The sequence below is a fragment of the Girardinichthys multiradiatus genome, chromosome 14 (assembly GCF_021462225.1).
Source record: "Girardinichthys multiradiatus isolate DD_20200921_A chromosome 14, DD_fGirMul_XY1, whole genome shotgun sequence".
NCBI lineage: Eukaryota > Metazoa > Chordata > Actinopteri > Cyprinodontiformes > Goodeidae > Girardinichthys > Girardinichthys multiradiatus.
In genome coordinates, this window is record NC_061807.1 from 36,124,255 (window position 1) to 36,144,341 (window position 20,087).

Below are 20,087 nucleotides of genomic sequence, written 5' to 3' on the forward strand. Positions count from 1 at the left end.
AATAGGCTTGATATTCAGCTGGTAACATGTACAGCAACCATAAATACAGAATAATCTGAAACAAAACAAACGCTGGATTCACAATCTTTGGAATTTAATAGCACGTACAATGGTGCTTTATCACAAAATCACAAAGAAAATGGTTTAGAAAAACCAAAATGTTACTTAAAATCAAATCAAAAGCATTAAGATAATAAATGTGTAAACAGCAGGTAACAAAAGTAGTTGTTATATGAGTAAAAAAAAAAACATTTCCAAGTGGACAGCACCATCTTCATTTATTGGCATATTTATTTTTTTGGCAGGTATGTTCTTTTGTCTTTCCCATTTTGAAGAGCGAGTAAAATAAATGGTCAATAGAATAGAATAGAAATTATCTGGAATGCCAACACTTTGGCACCATAAATTTTGACAAAACAAAAAACAATTACTTCCTAATATAGGCATTTGCCCTAAATGAATGAAGATACTTGAGATACTAAGTTTCAGTTGGAAACTTTATGAATTCACTTTTTACCCCTGAAGTAAAAGGTGAATTTCATTTTAAGCTTTTTACTTAAATTAAACATGGTACTATGAGGGGACAATGTAACAAAAATTAACTTGAAATGAATTAAAGGTGTAAAATACTGAACATGGTAAAATTGAGCGCCGTAAAAACCAACTTGTAATTAATATCGCCTCTGTGAAAATTAGAATTTGTGAATTTGGAGGTCATTAAAATGATAACATGGTAAATATTCATGTTTAAATATTACGGTTATCAAATTTAACGTTGCTTGTTTTTTATTCACTACCTTGATTTTAGCGCCTCCACTTTTACCACTTCAGTTTGATCATTTATCGCATTCACAGTGTAATTTTTGTTACTTCCGGTAGATCGGATATGGCAGCAGCCCCGGTGCCACAGCAGAGTGCCCTGTCCCAATACCCACACTACACCCCACGTCCCTCTATGAAGAGTATACTTTGTAAAAGTGCATGTAGGGGTTGAAGTGCGTAGTTTACAAGCGTGCAAAATTGGAGAATTGGAACAGTAGGGGTTACATCATCGACTTGCCCCATAACTGCGACATCAAAAATGGTGGGACCCATCACTGCTTTTGCAGTCTTGCTGCTTAAATGTTTATTTTGAGAATAGGAAAGTGCAGGAAGTGAAGGAGGCTTATACAACACTCTCGTCGCGCCAGTGTTTGTTCGAAAGGTCATTTAAATGTTGTTGGCTACTGACTGCCCAGAATTATCCTGAAGCCGGTGGCATCTTACAATGTTGACCATGGAAAACCAACAAAAAAATATATTGTCTGCTTGCTGTCTAAAGTTTACACAGTTCTTACTTTCTGATTTGATGTTTGATGACATTGATGGTTGTGATTGGTTTTTGCTCAAAACGTCACCTGCAACGTGAATTGTGGGTAATATACTTCGGCGAAGTCCACTTAGATGCACGCTTAGCCGAAGTGTGGATTAAGGGCACAAAGGGGGCGGGGCTAAGGACCACTCTGGAGAATTGGGACACACTACGCACTCGATCCCATCAACTGGAACGCGCAATTCAGGGACACAAGGGTGGAAGTGCGAGTATTGGGACAGGGCCTTGTAGTGCGTGACTTACAATTTTCCACAGCTCGCTTCAGCATCTGTCAGCCGACCGAGCAGTGTTCCCTCCCTCCTCCGGAGAAGGTGCCTGATTCCCAGGCCCTGTCCCAATTCCCACACTACACCCTACGCCCCTCTATGAAGTGTTTACTTTGTACAAGAGCATGTAAGGGTTGAGGTGCGCAGGTTACAAGCGTGCAAAATTGGAGAATTGGGATAGTAGGGGTTACGTCATCGATTTGCACCTCTGCACCGTAACTGCAACATCGAAAAGGGCTGGAACCAGTGCTGTTTTTACAGTCTTGCTGCTAAAACAACTATTTAAAACTGCAATAAGCAATTGTTTTGAGGAGAAGAAAGTGCAGGAAGCGACGGAGGCTTATACACCAGACTCTCGCTGCGCCAGTGTTTGTTTGAAAGGTAACTTCAGTTTTATGGGGTACTGACTGCCCAGACTCACTCTGAACCCAGTGGTATCTTACAATGTTAAGCCTGGAAAACCAGTAAAAAAAATATTTGTCGGCTTGCTGTCTAAAGTTTACGCAGTTCTTATTATTCTGATTTGATGGCTGGTTACGTTGATGGTTGTGATTGGTTTTTGCTCAGAACATCATCTGCAGCAGTGAATTGTGGGTAATATACTTCCGCCGAAGGGCGGATGTGGGGCACAAATGGGGCGGAGCTAAGGACGACTCTGGAGAATTGGGACACACTACGCACTCGAACCCATCAACGGGAACGCACAATTCAGGGACACATGGGTGGAAGTGCGGGTATTGGGACAGGGCCCCAGTGTTACACCATATTCTGTGATCACCGTATGATGTGACCATAGGAGGCGCTGTTGGGTTTTTACACCGTATCTTGGCCTCAAAAAAGAGTATTCTATGCCAATTATGTAAGCTTTGCCGAAGAGAGCGGGGCAAACAAACACAAAGAAAACTCTGAGCAAGCCCTGTTGTTTTTTGAAAAGTTGACTTGCGTAGAAAATTCTAAACTCATATGGTGGAGATTTATTGCCAAAAATCAAGAGCACATATTTTCAATTTGAGAGCAGGATTTCATTCTGCTTGTGCTCAAACTTAGTAATGCCTGCACTCAAAACTTTATTTCAAATGTACTCTGTTCTCTCTCAAATCTTTGTTTCTGCGCTCTGATCTAATGCTTCTTGCAAAGATAATTTCTCCTCCTGCTTGCTTCATCCGCCATGCGTGCAAACTTGCTCTCTGCTCGGATCAAAACTGCGCTCTCAAGTTTCTTCCCTGCTCACAAATTCTTTTTGCTCTCTCTCAGATTAAAGTCGTATCATCTCCTAGCAACCATATCAGCCAAAAGAATTACAGCGTGCAACTGCTAGGTCACAGGTTTAGTTGGGGTGCGCTTGTTTCCTTCTACTGAGCGTACCTGTGTTGCTACTTCCCTGACACAGGTCATACGGAGCAAAATCTGGAAGAAAGTGTTTCTATGCATACAGCGCAATTTCGTGAAATAGGTCAGTTTACTTCAATGGATAGCTCAACTCAGCAAAGTACAATGACAATGGAAGTAAGTGATTTTAAACATTCAAAAGTTTAATATGTACATCTGTTTCTATCAACATATCAACTTTTACTTCAACAGTAAAAGATGAATTTCATCAAAGTTTCTAACTGAAACTCATTCAGCTTTTCATAAAGTCAGTCAGTCAGTCAGTCATTTTCTACCGCTTATTCCATAGTGGGTCGTGGGGGAGCTGATGCCTATCTCCAGCAGTCTATGGGCAAGAGGCTGGGTACACCCTTGACAAGTCGCCAGTCCATCGCAGGGCATGTTTTAATAAAGTACCTTCATTCATTTAGGGGAAATGCCTATATTAGGAGGTAATTGTTTTTTGTTTTGTCAAAATTTATGGTGCCAAAGTGTTGGCATTCCAGAGAATTTCTATTCTATTGACCATTTCTTTTACACGCTCTTCAAAATGGGAACGAAAAAATAACATATCAAGTTAGATAGATGTGTGTTGATCTTCATACGTAAGGAAATACATGCCAAAACAGCCACTCTCCCAAACTCGCCAGTAGCTATAGACAGTGTAATAATTAACTGGAATTGTGACAAACAAATCAGGTAACCAAGTTTTTATATATATATACAGTATCAGGGGTTGACGTTAACTTTTTTGTTCACCAGCCACTGTGGCTAGTGGTTTTCCAATGTTTGTGGCCACTCCGCATTTTCACCAGCCACAATTTTGTTGTTGAGAATTATTTTAATATGATTAAAACTGACAATAGATTTACAACATTTTATAATCTAAATAACCCTTTTACACAATCATATCAAGACTACACAAAATGTTTACCACAGTATTCAGCTCAGACAAGGTTCTGTATAAAGCTCCTTTTATATGAAAATATGCAGGGATCAATGGTGCCAGGTCTCACGAGAGAAACAAGCAACCAGCTCTATCAAAACAAGCCCAAAAGAAGCCTATCTGGCTTTACATCACTGTGTAAAACAGAGGCCGCTTGTAAACAGCATAAATGTATACATTTATTATGGCATTATACAAAGCAAAATTATTATTAACACTTTTACCATAAACATTTTGAATAACAACTGATCAAAAGAAAAGTGCATTTTACAAACCTAACAGCAAAATGACAATAAACATAGTCAAGAAAAAATCTTTCTTTAATGTCTGTTTAAAAGAAAAGGCATGGTGAGCACATATTTCACACTGCGGGATCAGAAGGGAGACTCCCATCTCTGCAGTGCTCTCTCTTTCTCCCACTCTGTATTAAAATTTTTCCCATATTTTCCCCATTACTGCATCTCATTCTGACGCTGTCTCATCACTCGTTTCCCTGTCACTCTGGGCTCTAGCGTGAGTGTGCTCGGGTGTGCCGTCAACTCTGGTGGGAGTTATAACCAGGAAACAGCGACGTGGAAAGCACAAACTATCTACCACTTGTGTTTTGCTTTATTGTGGGAGCTGGGAGATAATCACAGGGTTTCACTCGGAAGGAATGCCAAGCCCAAACTTCACGTTCAAAAACAAAACCGCAACCCACGAGATTTGCAAGTGACTTTAGAGGAAAACAAGCCCAAAGTCGCTTATAATAAGCGGACTTGGCAACACTGGCGGTGAACAAAGTAGAAACATTACCTCCACATTACCGTCCCCACCGTTTCACAACTGTGTTCTCACAGGGACCGTCTGTTTAAAGCGACGTCGGTCAAACACTGTATGCAGGCAGTGCTCAAGGGAGTTGTACAGGTCCTTCTCAAAATATTAGCATATTGTGATAAAGTTAATTATTTTCCATAATGTCATGATGAAAATGTAACATTCATATATTTTAGATTCATTGCACACTAACTGAAATATTTCAGGTCTTTTATTGTCTTAATACGGATGATTTTGGCATACAGCTCATGAAAACCCAAAATTTCTATCTCACAAAATTAGCATATTTCATCCGACCAATAAAAGAAAAGTGTTTTTAATACAAAAAACGTCAACCTTAAAATAATCATGTACAGTTATGCACTCAATACTTGGTCGGGAATCCTTTGGCAGAAATGACTGCTTCAATGCGGCGTGGCATGGAGGCAATCAGCCTGTGGCACTGCTGAGGTCTTATGGAGGCCCAGGATGCTTCGATAGCGACCTTTAGCTCATCCAGAGTGTTGGGTCTTGAGTCTCTCAACGTTCTCTTCACTCTTTCTGTGTCTTACCCTCTTGCTTGATGGTGTCAATAGTGGCCTTCTGGACAGCAGTCAGGTCAGCAGTCTTACCCATGATTGGGGTTTTGAGTGATGAACCAGGCTGGGAGTTTTAAAGGCCTCAGGAATCTTTTGCAGGTGTTTAGAGTTAACTCGTTGATTCAGATGATTAGGTTCAAAGCTCGTTTAGAAACCCCTTTAATGATATGCTAATTTTGTGAGATAGGAATTTTGGGTTTTCATGAGCTGTATGCCAAAATCATCCGTATTAAGACAATAAAAGACCTGAAATATTTCAGTTAGTGTGCAATGAATCTAAAATATATGAATGTTAAATTTTCATCATGACATTATGGAAAATAATTAACTTAATCACAATATGCTAATATTTTGAGAAGGACCTGTACATACATACCAGTGACGATTGCTTTAAGACTGCAAGGGAAGCTCAGCTTCCCCTAAAATCTAAAAAAATAAGTGATCAAATATATACTGTTGTGTGTACATGTCATTGACTAAATATGCGCTACAACGCGCTCAACTTTTGTTCAGAATCAACTTCTTATCACTGGTAACGACGCGGCTGTCCTCTCACTCATTCCCGCAGCTTCACAGTACTTTAAACAGTGAGTTCAATAGCGAAGCAAAAATGCTGGGCTTTGTTCCGCCCATCTGACGCTCAGCGTCTCTGGGGGTCAGTGGGCTGGCCTCGGCTGGCCTGGACGCTCAGCTTCTGCATGATGATTGGATGATCTGTCTGAGGCTGAATCCCTTTTTGATTGACAGCGGAATGAGCGAATCAGCGATCTTGAAATTGAGCTTCCCCCTTTGTCTTTTTTTTAGGTTATAATCCCAGACCTTTAGCCATATCAGCACAGAAACTGTTCACCAGATACAAAATCAAACTTCTTCCATGGCCATTAGAGACTCCAGACTGTAATCATATATAAGCATTGTTCATTTTAGGAATCTGGGTGATCTAGAGAGAGTGCTGAAAGATCCTCCTGTCTGTCTCTCTAACACTGGCAATGGTATAGCAGAAGTCTAATTGCTGTCCTATTAGCAAAGGAGGGTGTAAAAACTATTAGCAGCAGAGGTCCTGACAAGAATGGATCTTGTGTAAAAGTGCAAAGAATAATCTTCATTGTTTGATTGTTACAATCTGATAATACAAGTTTAATCTTTCCTTTGTGTTTGAGCTCAGTTTGTTCACAGATCCATTTCTCCAGAGTAAAACCAATTATCACGGATTGCTTTTAAGCTCAGCCAATTAAACTTGGCCCCCTCTGCCATCTTCCCCCAAATCTGTACTGAAATGCTTGAAGATGACTTCTCTGAGCCCAAGTAAACGCAGCAGCATCTAGATGCACTGCTCTGATGGCAACAAAGGTAAAGTAAGGTATAACACTATGTAAGAAAGTTATCTCTCAACAAATCATTTCATGAGGAATAAAAAAAAAATATAGAAATGGGGCATGATAACTATCTCAGTTGTTTTTATCTCTGATAAAATGAGTTACACAAGACTAGTTTCTAAAAAGAAATAAATGTTAAAAGAAACTGGTCTTTTAGATGGATTGAGAATATTCTGCTCCTTTCTTAACAGCTGTGTCAAATTTTTGAATGTCCCAAACTATCATTTTTAGGAAGACTAACTCTTTGGGGGAACTTTGGATTACACATAAAGTACACCATCAAACTAATTTAAAGAAGTGCCTTGTCTGTGGAGGTAAAGTAAAAGTTTGTGAATTTATTTTGCAGAAGTCATCAAAACTGTGAAGGACAGGATGATATTGCAGCTTCATAAAAGCTGGGATTTTCCTTTAAGGAGAGAAGGAAATGATATACTTGGTCATTTTAGATAATTTTGAAAACCCCTCAGTATTTGTTACATTGCAGACAAAACCAAAAGACAGGCTTACCATTTGACAGCTCAGTTCGGTGATAAGAGAATATTTATCTGAAAAAAATAAAGAAAAATGTGACTCCACGTTTATGTAACTATATATAAATAGTTATATATATACAGGTCCTTCTCAAAATATTAGCATATTGTGATAAAGTTCATTATTTTCCATAATGTCATGATGAAAATTTAACATTCATGTATTTTAGATTCATTGCACACTAACTGAAATATTTCAGGTCTTTTATTGTCTTAATACGGATGATTTTGGCATACAGCTCATGAAAACCCAACATTCCTATCTCACAAAATTAGCATATTTAATCCGACCAATAAAAGAAAAGTGTTTTTAATACAAAAAACGTCAACCTTCAAATAATCATGTACAGTTATGCACTCAATACTTGGTCGGGAATCCTTTTGCAGAAATGACTGCTTCAATGCGGCGTGGCATGGAGGCAATCAGCCTGTGGCACTGCTGAGGTCTTATGGAGGCCCAGGATGCTTCGATAGCGGCCTTTAGCTCATCCAGAGTGTTGGGTCTTGAGTCTCTCAACGTTCTCTTCACAATATCCCACAGATTCTCTATGGAGTTCAGGTCAGGAGATTTGGCAGGCCAATTGAGCACAGTGATACCATGGTCAGTAAACCATTTACCAGTGGTTTTGGCACTGTGAGCAGGTGCCAGGTCGTGCTGAAAAATGAAATCTTCATCTCCATAAAGCTTTTCAGCAGATGGAAGCATGAAGTGCTCCAAAATCTCCTGATAGCTAGCTGCATTGACCCTGCCCTTGATAAAACACAGTGGACCAACACCAGCAGCTGACACGGCACCCCAGACCATCACTGACTGTGGGTACTTGACACTGGACTTCTGGCATTTTGGCATTTCCTTCTCCCCAGTCTTCCTCCGGACTCTGGCACCTTGATTTCCAAATGACATGCAGAATTTGCTTTCATCCGAAAAAAGTACTTTGGACCACTGAGCAACAGTCCAGTGCTGCTTCTCTGTAGCCCAGGTCAGGCGCTTCTGCCGCTGTTTCTGGTTCAAAAGTGGCTTGACCTGGGGAATGCGGCACCTGTAGCCCATCTCCTGCACACGCCTGTGCACGGTGGCTCTGGATGTTTCTACTCCAGACTCAGTCCACTGCTTCCGCAGGTCCCCCAAGGTCTGGAATCAGCCCTTCTCCACAATCTTCCTCAGGGTCCGGTCACCTCTTCTCGTTGTGCAGCGTTTTCTGCCACACTTTTTCCTTCCCACAGACTTCCCACTGAGGTGCCTTGATACAGCACTCTGGGAACAGCCTATTCGTTCAGAAATTTCTTTCTGTGTCTTACCCTCTTGCTTGAGGGTGTCAATAGTGGCCTTCTGGACAGCAGTCAGGTCGGCAGTCTTACCCATGATTGGGGTTTTGAGTGATGAACCAGGCTGGGAGTTTTAAAGGCCTCAGGAATCTTTTGCAGGTGTTTAGAGTTAACTCGTTGATTCAGATGATTAGGTTCATAGCTCGTTTAGAGACCCTTTTAATGATATGCTAATTTTGTGAGATAGGAATTTTGGGTTTTCATGAGCTGTATGCCACAATCATCCGTATTAAGACAATAAAAGACCTGAAATATTTCAGTTAGTGTGCAATGAGTCTAAAATATATGAATGTTAAATTTTCATCATGACATTATGGAAAATAATGAACTTTATCACAATATGCTAATATTTTGAGAAGGACCTGTATATAATTATGTAACTATATGGGGCTAAATTGGTTACATACCTCAAAACAGCTGAAACGCTTTATTGATCTTACCTAAAATTAAAATTAAATGTAAGTATATGGCTGACCAAACCCAAAAAGACAGTTAGACTTATAGTCTGGTTGAACTCAACCAGACTATAAGTTGAAATTAATAATTAAATACAGGGGTTGGACAATGAAACTGAAACACCTGGTTTTAGACCACAATAATTTATTAGTATGGTGTAGGGCCTCCTTTTGCAGCCAATACAGCATCAATTCGTCTTGGGAATGACATATACAAGTCCTGCACAGTGGTCAGAGGGATTTTAAGCCATTCTTCTTGCAGGATAGCCAGGAAACCTCCCACACTAAAATGACAGGTGTTTCAGTTTCATTGTCCAACCCCTGTATGACAAGTCACATTTAACACATAAATACATTTCAATGAAAGATATAATCAAGACAAAACAGTATTTATTCATTAGCAAAAGCTTTCAGCTGAAGCAACTTACAACCATAGAACAAACAATGAGCATCAGTGCAGTATAGATAATGTGGTATAAAATGCACCCAATGCTTTATCTGTTTACAGAAAAATGGTGGTTAGTAACAAATATTATAGGTAGTGCACCTTATTGTGTTTATCTGATAAATATGGAGTTTTCCCAACAATCTAAGTTTATTATCTGCTGCTGATTCTTGTCTGTCTATAATCTGCGTGCTGTGCTTACAGAATCCCCACAGCTGTCTATGTAAATTAGAAATGCACAGTTGAATGGTCAGAGCAAAGTGCTAAGCTTATAAAGCAGGAGAAGGAGATTCATCTCAACACAGTTAGCTGGAACCGCACGGAACCATGTTACAAGCCGAACCATCCCTGATTGTGTCATATCAAAACAGAGAGCAAATATGCTAGCATTGGCCTATAACCTTAGCAAACTTGATTAGTGGGAGCTACTAGCGACTTTAGCAGCTTGTGTGGAGTTAGGTATTCAGTCTCTTTAGAAACAAATAATGAATCTATACAAGTTTTATGTGACATGTTCACAGAGGCTTATAGCATGAACATCAAGTTAGTTAAATAATACAACTTGTGTAATACTGATGACATGTAGTGTTAATTTATAGCATTTTAAAGCTAGCATGCACTGGGCTCTGATTTTTGTTTTACTTTAATGTATTATCAGATTGGGATTCAGCATCAGCTATTGCCTAATCTAAAATTCCTTGGGCATTTGTTGTGATCAGGGACAACTCCTACTTAAATAGAAATCATTTTATTGTTTCAGAAAGCCTTTAGACATTTTCAAATGAACATCTGCGGTGAATCAAGCTATCTATGTTCTGGGTGGTTTGCAGCAGGAATTTTAAAGCAGTGTTTGCAGCATGTCTCATTAAATCTGGTTCTGGGTAGAGAAAGCACAGTTCCACTTGGATAAAAGACTTGGGTTATTGCATTGGTTTGATACAAGAGCTATACGAACGACAAAGCCTGAGCCAGAGGTTTCACTTATTAAACAGAAAACCCACATAGTCAAAGGAGGAACATGAAAACTGCAAACACAAAATATTCCCCAACAACTTTCGGTTCAGAAATGTCTCAAACTGAAATTATGTGAAAAAGTAAAAAAAAAATGGAATTCACAATCCTTCTTTTGGTCCAAAAAAACAATGTGATTGTAAATACATAATTACATAAATACATAATTAATTCTTTTATATATCACTACATAAAAAATAAAATTAACAGTGAACATTATGGAGTTATGTGTTTCAAGACAAACCTTTTATGGTGAAGTGGACATTTAAGCAGAAGCATGAAACTTAAAATGGATATAAAGTAATATAAAAAAACATGTACATATTGAATTAATTTATTATTGTAAGAAACCACCTTTGCCAATCACATCTGTCTTAGATGTTCTCTTGTCTTTTCCATTTTGAAAAGCGAATACGACTACAGGGACTCTGTAGCATGTTACATTTAAATACGAGGGATGCAAGTTTTGAAACAAAAAATTAAAAGATAATTTTTGATTTCTTCTTGTGATTTTCTTCTTAAATTATGTTCTGTTTTTACATTTAAAAAAAAACTGTCTCACCAAACCAAACAGATTTGCATTTTTGGTTTCTTTTCAGTACAGTATGCACATGTTCCACATTTGTTAACATTGCAGTACCTGTTTTGCCCCTTACTTTAAATCCCACCTTCTTCATTGGGGTTCAATTTTTTTAATATGAAAACAGCAAATAACAAATGTTATTATTTGTGTGTGATAATGCCTGGTGATGTTTCCTTCTTTGTGCCTGAAGACAATTAATTTCTTAGTTTAATTTTTGTTTTTTTTCTTCAAATAGTTTTCTCTGCGTGGTCAATGATCGCTACAAAGAAAGTAGCGATCGAATGTAAGCGAATGTAGCGAAAGAATGTAAAAATTATATAAATATTAAGAATGTTTTTCTCTCACCTCTAAAACGGTAACCCAAAACCCCTGCAACCATGACCATTGCTCCAATAAGAAATCCAAAGAAAAATACCAGACCACATCTGTCTCTGGATGTATGTGTTTTATCTGGACCTAAATAAAAAAGATGGTGAAAACAGTGTAAAACATACAGAAGGTTACATGTTAAATAAGCAGTATTTTATATTGACAAATTAAAGGAAACACTTTCTATTAGATGTTTATTGACTATACTGTTATAGTCAATATAGTCAATATAGTTCAGTATAGTTAATAAATATAATATTCAGACAGACTATTTGTGTATCAGAATCAGTTTAAATAATGCATTAAAAAAATGCTATTGGAAAGTTGGCCTGTAAGTTTGTTTCACAATGATATAGATGCATCCCAATAATAGGAATATAGTCAGTCAATATTTATACCACTTCTTCCATAGTGGGTCGTGGAGAAGCTGGTCTCCAGCAGTCTATGAGGCAGGGTACACCATGGACAGGTCGCAGGGCAACACAGACACACACAGAACAAACTACCATGCACACACTCATTCACACCTAAGGGCAATGTAGAGAGACCAGTTAACCTAAAAGTCATATTTTAGGTTAACTGGGGGCAGAAGCTGGGGTACCCAGAGAGAACCCATGCATGCACAGGGAGAACATGCAAACTCTATACAGAAAGACCCCCAGCCAGGAGTGGAACCCAGGACCTTCTTGCTGCAAGGCAACAGTGCTACTAAGTGCGCCACCGTATAGCTCATGATGGCACAATCAGTAGCACTTCATCATATATATTATACAAATATAATTAAAATGTTTTTTTTTTCAATAATTCAATTTAAAAAAGTAAAACTCTTTCAAGAGTTGCCCAGCTGACAGCCAATGTCACCCTCATTATAGAGGTGAAGCCACAAAAGGTCATTGCTAAAGAAACAAGCTGTTCACAGAGTGCTGTATTCAAGCATATTAATGCAAAGGGCCCCATTAACAGCCTTGACAGAATCCATCTTGGGTGTCTCTGTATCGCTTCACGCTTTACACAACATTGCAACACTGCATACTTTTTCAATACAATGCCCGTTCGTTCGTTCGTCGTCTTCCGCTTTATCCGGGACCGGGTCGCGGGGGCAGCAGACTCAGCAGAGACGCCCAGACGTCCCTCTCCCCAGACACCTACTCCAGCTCCTCCGAGGGGAGCCCAAGGCATTCCCAGGCCAGCCGAGAGACATGGTCCCTCCAACGTGTCCTGGGCCGTCCCCTGGGCCTCCTCCTGGTGTGACGTGCCTGGAACACCTCCCGAGGAAGGCGTACAGGAAGAGAGTTGAATACATCCCTGGCCAAGGGCTCTGCCAGACGTTCCCAGCAGACCCTCACTATGTGCTTGGGCCTGCCAAGTCTGTCCGGCTTTCTCCTCTTCCAGCGGATCCAACTCATCACCAGGTGGTAATCAGTGGACAGCTCAGCCCCTCTCTTCACCCGAGTGTCCAAAACATGCGGCCGAAGGTCTGACGATACGACAACAAAGTCGAACATCGACCTCCTGCCTAGGGTGTCCTGGTGCCAAGTGCACTGATGGACACCCTTATGCCTGAACATGGTGTTCGTTATGGACAATCCGTGACTAGCACAGAAGTCCAATAACGAAACACCACCGGGATTCAGATCGGGGAGGCCATTCCTCCCAATCACGCCTCTCCAGGTGTCGCTGTCATTTCCCACATAGGTGTTGAAGTCCCCCAGCAAAATAATGGAGTCCCCGGGAGGGGCACTATCCAGCACCCCGGACAGGGACGCCAAGAAGGCCGGGGACTACATACTACCGCCTAGCCCGTAGGCCGAAACAACAGAGACCTGTCCCCAACCCGAAGGTGCAGGGATGCGACCGTCTCATCCACTGGGGTAAACCCCAACACGAGACGGCTGAGCTGGGGGGCAACAAGCAAACCCACCCCAAGTCGCCGCCTCTCCCCGTGGGCCACTCCAGAGTAGAAGAGAGTCCAGCCTCTCTCAAGGAGATGGGTTCCAGAGCCCACACTGTGCGTGGAGGCGAGCCCGACTATTTCTAGTCGATATCTCTCGACCTCCCGCACAAGCTCAGGCTCCTTTCCCCCAGTGAGGTGACATTCCACGTCCCTAGAGCCAGCCTAAGCATCTGGAGATCAGGCCGCCGAGGTGTCCAACTTCGTCCGCCGCCCAATCCTCTTTGCACCAATACAATGCCAATCATTTAAAAAAGTTTATCTAAATATCTGTCAACTGCATACTTTCCTAACTTAACCTTTTGGTTTACAGCTAATGTCTTTGAGGCATCTTTTGCATGGCATTAAATAACAGTAAGTTCCAACTAATAAAAACTCACCTTTACACTTTGATGTCCAATCGCTTGATGCAGTCTCCATGTTATTCCTGGCGGTGCAAGTGACATTTACAGGATCTGCTGATGTCTGACAAAATGCTAAAAGCTCTGAAGCTCCACTCCAAGAAATATTGCTGCTATGACGACATGACGGTTTAATCTCCCAGGAGTAGTTAACACCGTTATCTGGCGAAGAACAATTGAGCACCAAGGTACAGCCTGCTTCTGTTTCTGTAGACTGGATCACCGTTATGGTCGGCTGCTTGAGGTGTTCTGCAATCATCATTTATTAAAAGGTTGATTGTTCACATGAATCCATGATCACAGAAACCAGTAAGCTATTTAAATATCTAAAATGATGCAATGACTACAAAAAAGTTAATAGGGAATCATGGGATGCTGTTAAACAGTGTTTAAAACAATAAAAACATTTGTATGACAAATTAAAAGTGGCTAAGCAAGGCTCAGTATTTTGCCTGAACACTTACGTTTCACTATTAGCCTGATTTTGTTTTGATCCTGATTCTGACGTTCTTTATTGAGGAACTCCACTGTGTATTCCAGGGCATCGCTTTGACGCAGACTTTGAATGGTTAAATTACCTGCAGCAACAGAGTAAACACTGTAAACAGAGAAATTAACATTTCTTTGTATTGTTCCAGGTGACCATTTTCATTTTACCTGAGTGTTCGTCAAGTTTGAGCCTCCCTTTGTATTCTGGGCGACGGTCAGTATTGATACCTCCATTGTCAAAGGTGGCAATCCAGGTGGTGTTGCTGAATATTGACCAGTCAATTCTGGATAGAGTCCATGATGGGTCAGCTCCTGATGGCAAGGTAATGGTTTCACCTACGTAACCTGAGACTTTGCCAAGTTCCTTACCCTGCACCCCTGGAGGAATAATTTAACAAGGATCAGTTGAATGGCTTCATGTGCCTCAGGTTCCCTAAATACAGACATTCTAGAGTGACCTTTTACTTAAATGTGTCAAGAATATAAAAACAATTCTGGCCATCTGGTCTGCATCTCACTAGTTTTATTTTTTAAAGCAGAACAGAGGAATTAATAAAACAGTGTTAAATTAGTTTGTGCTTTGTTAGTCATTTCTTCAATTCCAATTTAAATCTTGTGAAGAGAAACATTGTCTTGGTTTGGTACCACTTCCCCAGGCATATACAAAAAATAAAAAATACTTCTCCCATCCCATTATGCCTCCACCAGAGGACTGAACCATTGATACAAGGGTGGATAGATTCACACCTTGACATTGTTTATGCCAAATTCTGATCCTAGCATCTGAATTTTCCAAGTATAATCAAGACTCATTGGACAAAGTATTTATGTAATCCATTTTGTCTAATTCTGAGACTATTTCAATTCAGGCCTCAGATTCCTGTTCTTAGCTGACAGTAGTGTCACCCAGTTAGGTGTTCTGCAACAGCAGCTCATCTGCCCTGAGGTTCGAAGTGTCGTGTGTTCAGAGATGGTTTTCTACATACCTTGGTTGTTAAATGTTTTTATTTGAGGTCCATCTTAGAATCCCCTTTGTTCTCTTTGTATTTCCTCTGGAGTCTGGTTTTAAAAAGTACAAATTGTCTTTTCATTGTTTTGTGGATTATAATCTTTTTAATTTGTTTTTTAATGCGAGTTGAGCAGGAGCATCAAACTGGTTTTATTAATAGTCTTTTTTATTTCAATCTTGATGTTGTATGTTCTTTTTTTTTTCTTTGTTTTATGGACCTCTACAGCACTTTGGTCACTTTGGGTGTGTAAAGCGCTCTATAAAAAGATTTGTATTGATTTGATTCATCATATTTCCCTCTGACCCGAACAAGGCATTTTCCTCAACACAACTTCCACTGGAAAAAATGTTTTAATCGTGTGTAAATCTGAGAGATGGTTGTGTGTAAAAATCCCATTAGATACAGTAAACATTTTTTGAATCACTCAGACCCACAACCTTACCTCATTCAAAGTCATTTAAATCCACTTTTCTTCCCATTCTTACACTTGGTTTGAACTGATGTATGGTTTATAAGAACAAGTCTAGATGTTTAAATGCACCAGTTTACCATATTAGCAGGTTCACTATTTGAGTCAGTAAGCAACTGAACGGGTTTCACCTCATGCACGTGTTAGATAGATACTGTATTTCTAAACTGGTTTAGCTGTTGGATTAGTTTATGAAAAACTTACATTTCCTATATAAACAGCCATTTTTCTATCTCCCCTGTTAAAGTTCAGGAATATTCTTAATCCACGAAAGAAACTTACAAAGAGACAGCTTTGTTACAGTGAAGAATGCATTCATTTCCTTTAAGCACCAAAAGCACCAAAGGGACAGCAGGAAACCAGAAAGTAACCTGTCCACCCACACCAGGTATACCACCACCTCCACTATCACCACCATAAGGACAAGACACAGAAAGCTTACCGAGGAAGCTTATTTTAGATTCCTACCATCTGGAATCGTGTTGTTTTCTTTTTTTTTTTTGCCAAAATTCACTTTGCATTTTGATTTGCATTTTATCTCATGTTTTCATTACCATGATAGACCAAAGTGATGTCCTTTATTTCCCCTCATGAAAAGAACACCATCATGATTAAACATTTAACACTTTAACCAGAGATTCAGCCCAAGATGTAGTAAAGCTGACTTTCATATCGGCCTGTTAACTCTCAGCTGCAAACTGCTCCTCTGCACATTTAAGATTGTGTCCTGAAGATGCTAACGACACTAAATTAAAGCTGGAAGCAGCATTGAAGGCCCTCACACCTCTGCGTAACTCGGCCTGTGCAGCGACCGCGGGAGCCTGGCATCGCTGCCTGCGCATGACCAACGAGGCTGCTATTCAATTCCACACATCGCCACTAGGAGGGACTGTGAGCAACATGTCATATGATGTTCGGACACACAGAGTTCTCATCTAACGTGAACCATTTAAAATTTGGGGGAAATCCGACCTTCCAGATGGAAGCTATGTGAATATCCAATTTGAGTGGCTCCTCTAGTACATCAGTCAAGGGTTGAAAAAAATGGAGGGGACGTGACGTCAGTGACTGGTGGAAGACTGATAGGAGAGCAAATAGAGCTGGAATTGTCCTTGAAGGCACAGCCAACTTTCATAAGATGTCTGTTAAAGTGATCCACTATTTTAGGTTTGTCTGTGACAACAACACCATTCTGAATTTGATCTGAATCCCAGTATAAATCCAGCTGTTCTGTGAAGGCCTCAGAGCATTAAATAGAAAACATACGTGAACAAACAGCCTCATGAAGACCAAGAATAACAAACTGGTCAGGCATGGGATAAAGCTGTGAGGTTTAAACAGGTTTGGTGTTATAAATCTATTTCCCAAGCTTCAGACAGCAAACTGCATTACATTACATTGTTGGACCATGTTTTGCTTAATATTGGACCATTTGTAAGTTGCTGGACACCAGCATGCCTTCCGGCATGATCGGCCATTTTGTATCCCAGGACAGTCCGCTACTACAAATCCCAGCGGCCACTGCGGCTGATAGGACGGGGCGTTGCAGCTCTGATGCCACAGTCAACTAAACAACACCAGAAAACTAAACGAATTAAGGTTACAGGAATAAGAAGGCTTGTAAGTTTTCAACTTTACTGATCGAAGACGTGGGTTTAACACGTAACCAGAAAAACACAGAGTTTTCAAGGAGATGCAATTTTTGGTCCTTGTTTTTTTTTTTGTTCCAGTCGACTAGTGACGGTCTGTCATATTTTTTCACCTTTCTGCCAAGGAGGTCACAAAGGACGAAAAAACCGACTGCTTTGCTGAGTATCCACGGACGCGTGGAACTCTTCAACCCCTTTCTCTCTCTCTCTCCCTCTGCTCAGAGGAGACAACGACAAGTAAAATCCATCCTTTTATTTTTATTTCTTTATTAGAAATAGCGTGGGCAGGATAGAGTAGGTCATAGTGCGATTTAGAGTTGCCACTTATAGTCTAATGTGTTCTGAATTGTATGTGCATGCAACCTTTTTTTGAAACTTGACTGCCGTTGAATTTTGGAGGCCGCCGAGTCTCGCAAGTTGTGTTTTTACTGTCTGGAATACCTGAACGCAGGTGCGCTGCGGAACTGAACTGCTATAATAACAGTATGGTGAAAATCAACCATTTTCTTTGTCTTCAACTTCGTGCTTTACTGGCTTGCCGCCAAAAGATTTTATTATCCTTTGTCCTCTGGGTTTACAATTTTGTGTGGGGGAAGTTTTATGATGGCCTGTGTTCCCCTGAGCTACACTTTGGGAGGGCCCACTTTGGCCTCCCAAAGCTTCGTTCAACACCATACTCCTCTTGTAATTTTGCCATAACTGCTGGTTTGATCTCATACACACTTCTTGCTGTTTTTATTTTGTTTAGTTAGATATTTTACCCTTTTTGTGTAGAACTTTGCATGTTTGATTAGGTGAAGATTATTGAATCGGAAGATCGGGTTGTATCAGGGCTGTTGATTTAATAAATATTCACATAGATAAAGAGAAGGCGTTTGTGTTTATTTTGTGCAAGAGTGATTTGTCAGTCAAAATAAGGTAAAAGTTACCCACATTTCGGCAGAAACGGTTGATTAAACAGTGACATCTAGTAATAGTTATCAACTATTACTGAGAATTTGATAATTGTAATTATCAAGGGCTTTGAGCCACAATTAAAATCCCAGAGGACATCTCTGATGTCGATTCATAAATAAGGATTTTTGGTTAAGAAATTAATTTGGTCAAATTATGATAATTATTGATAAATATTAATTAATCAATATTCATAATCCCAACATTATTGCACATATGTTTATTACAACAAATAATTTCTTATTAGCCAACCAAGCTCAAAATCACATTTTGTATTACATTCATTATATTTTAGCCTATGGATTATATATTAGAATTATACATAGCTTATATAGGCTATGTATTGATTCCAATATTGTAAAATGTAGATTACAGAGCATTATAAATTAAATCATTATTAACAGCAGCAACAATTACACTTTTTTTCTTTATGTCGACTATATATTTCCCCTGGTACCTGGTGAACGGTACCTGGTACTGGTACCGTTCACCTAATCTCACAGAAACTGAGAATCTGTCAACACTACAAATGCAAACTTAGGAAAAAAGGCGAGAAGAAAGCAGTTGTAGAAACAAATTTGTATTAAGTCACATGTAAACTTTGCCAAATGCCATGGGACAGAACTAATATGGGGAAGAAGATGCTCTGGTCAGATTAAAAAACATCACCTGTTTGGTTCTACACTATAAACACTACATGTGGAGGGTAACTAACAAAATACAAAATCATGTATTATTTCCCTTCCACCACACTACGTTGTGTTGGTATGTCACCTTAAGTCCAAATAAGATACACTGAATAAAGTAGCTCAATAAAATGTGGACGAATGTAAAGGGTTAAATTTTTAGGCACTTTGATGATAATTGAGGAGATACTTGTGAATGAGACTTTTAATATTCAATATTTTATTACTATACTACTCCGTTTGGATCAGTGATGAATGAGAAAACAAACATTTGCCCACAGAGACTCAAACTGGAGAAGTGTCACTTCTTAGTAAAACGGATATAGACATTAAGACAGATTCAGCTGCATTTGCAGTTGAAGCTCAACACACAAATTCTCACATTACATGTCCTTGACCATGTTTCCTTTTTTCATGTTCATGAGCAGAATTACCCATCAAACGAATCATGTCCTTTCTTTTCAAAAGGTAGCTATACTAATTTTGTGACAACAGTAGGATCACCACTTAAGCTTAGACGTCGTGAGCTTGAAGTTTAGCCTGACATTTTAGCTTCAGTAGGTCTTCTGTTTTTTTTTGTTCTGAACCATCATATTACATTTTTTTAACATGTATTTGAAAACTGACATCATATTTTCCAAAACCTTTTATAAGTACAAGTACCTACCTTGAAATAATAGAAGGACGATTATAAGTCTCATTGCTGCACCGTCACACAAAACGCAGTGATGGCTTATAGGAAGGCAAGGCAACTTCCTTTATATTACTTCCCTAGAGAAGTAACAGAAAACAGCGCACACTCTTCAGAGCTAAATGGCATTTTTAAGTTAGTATATATTTGTCAGTTCTCCAGAAGTGCAAACTACATCAACAAGTTACTAAACACAACTATAAATTATAAAACGCAACTACATTTAAAAAAACGCAGCAACATTTCAAAAAACGCAACATTAACTAAGCACAACAACAAATCAAAAAACACAACATTTCAAAAAACGCAACATTAACTAAGCACAACAACAAATCAAAAAACACAA

The 20,087-nt window shown here is 39.5% G+C and overlaps 1 protein-coding gene across 1 annotated transcript; it reads right to left on the reverse strand.

Moving 5' to 3' along the window:
* Positions 1 to 7,037: 7,037 nt before the first annotated feature.
* Positions 7,038 to 19,984, reverse strand: si:cabz01074946.1 (SLAM family member 9). The gene is made up of 8 exons (XM_047386083.1): positions 19,718 to 19,984; positions 14,451 to 14,660; positions 14,258 to 14,371; positions 13,773 to 14,042; positions 11,418 to 11,528; positions 8,986 to 9,018; positions 7,230 to 7,267; positions 7,038 to 7,128 (listed from the first exon to the last, which is right to left on the reverse strand). The coding sequence occupies exons 1-6, from the start codon at positions 19,749 to 19,751 to the stop codon at positions 8,987 to 8,989; spliced, it is 771 nt and encodes a 256-aa protein (XP_047242039.1). The 5' UTR covers positions 19,752 to 19,984; the 3' UTR covers positions 7,038 to 7,128; positions 7,230 to 7,267; position 8,986.
* Between the last annotated feature and the right edge of the window lie 103 nt (positions 19,985 to 20,087).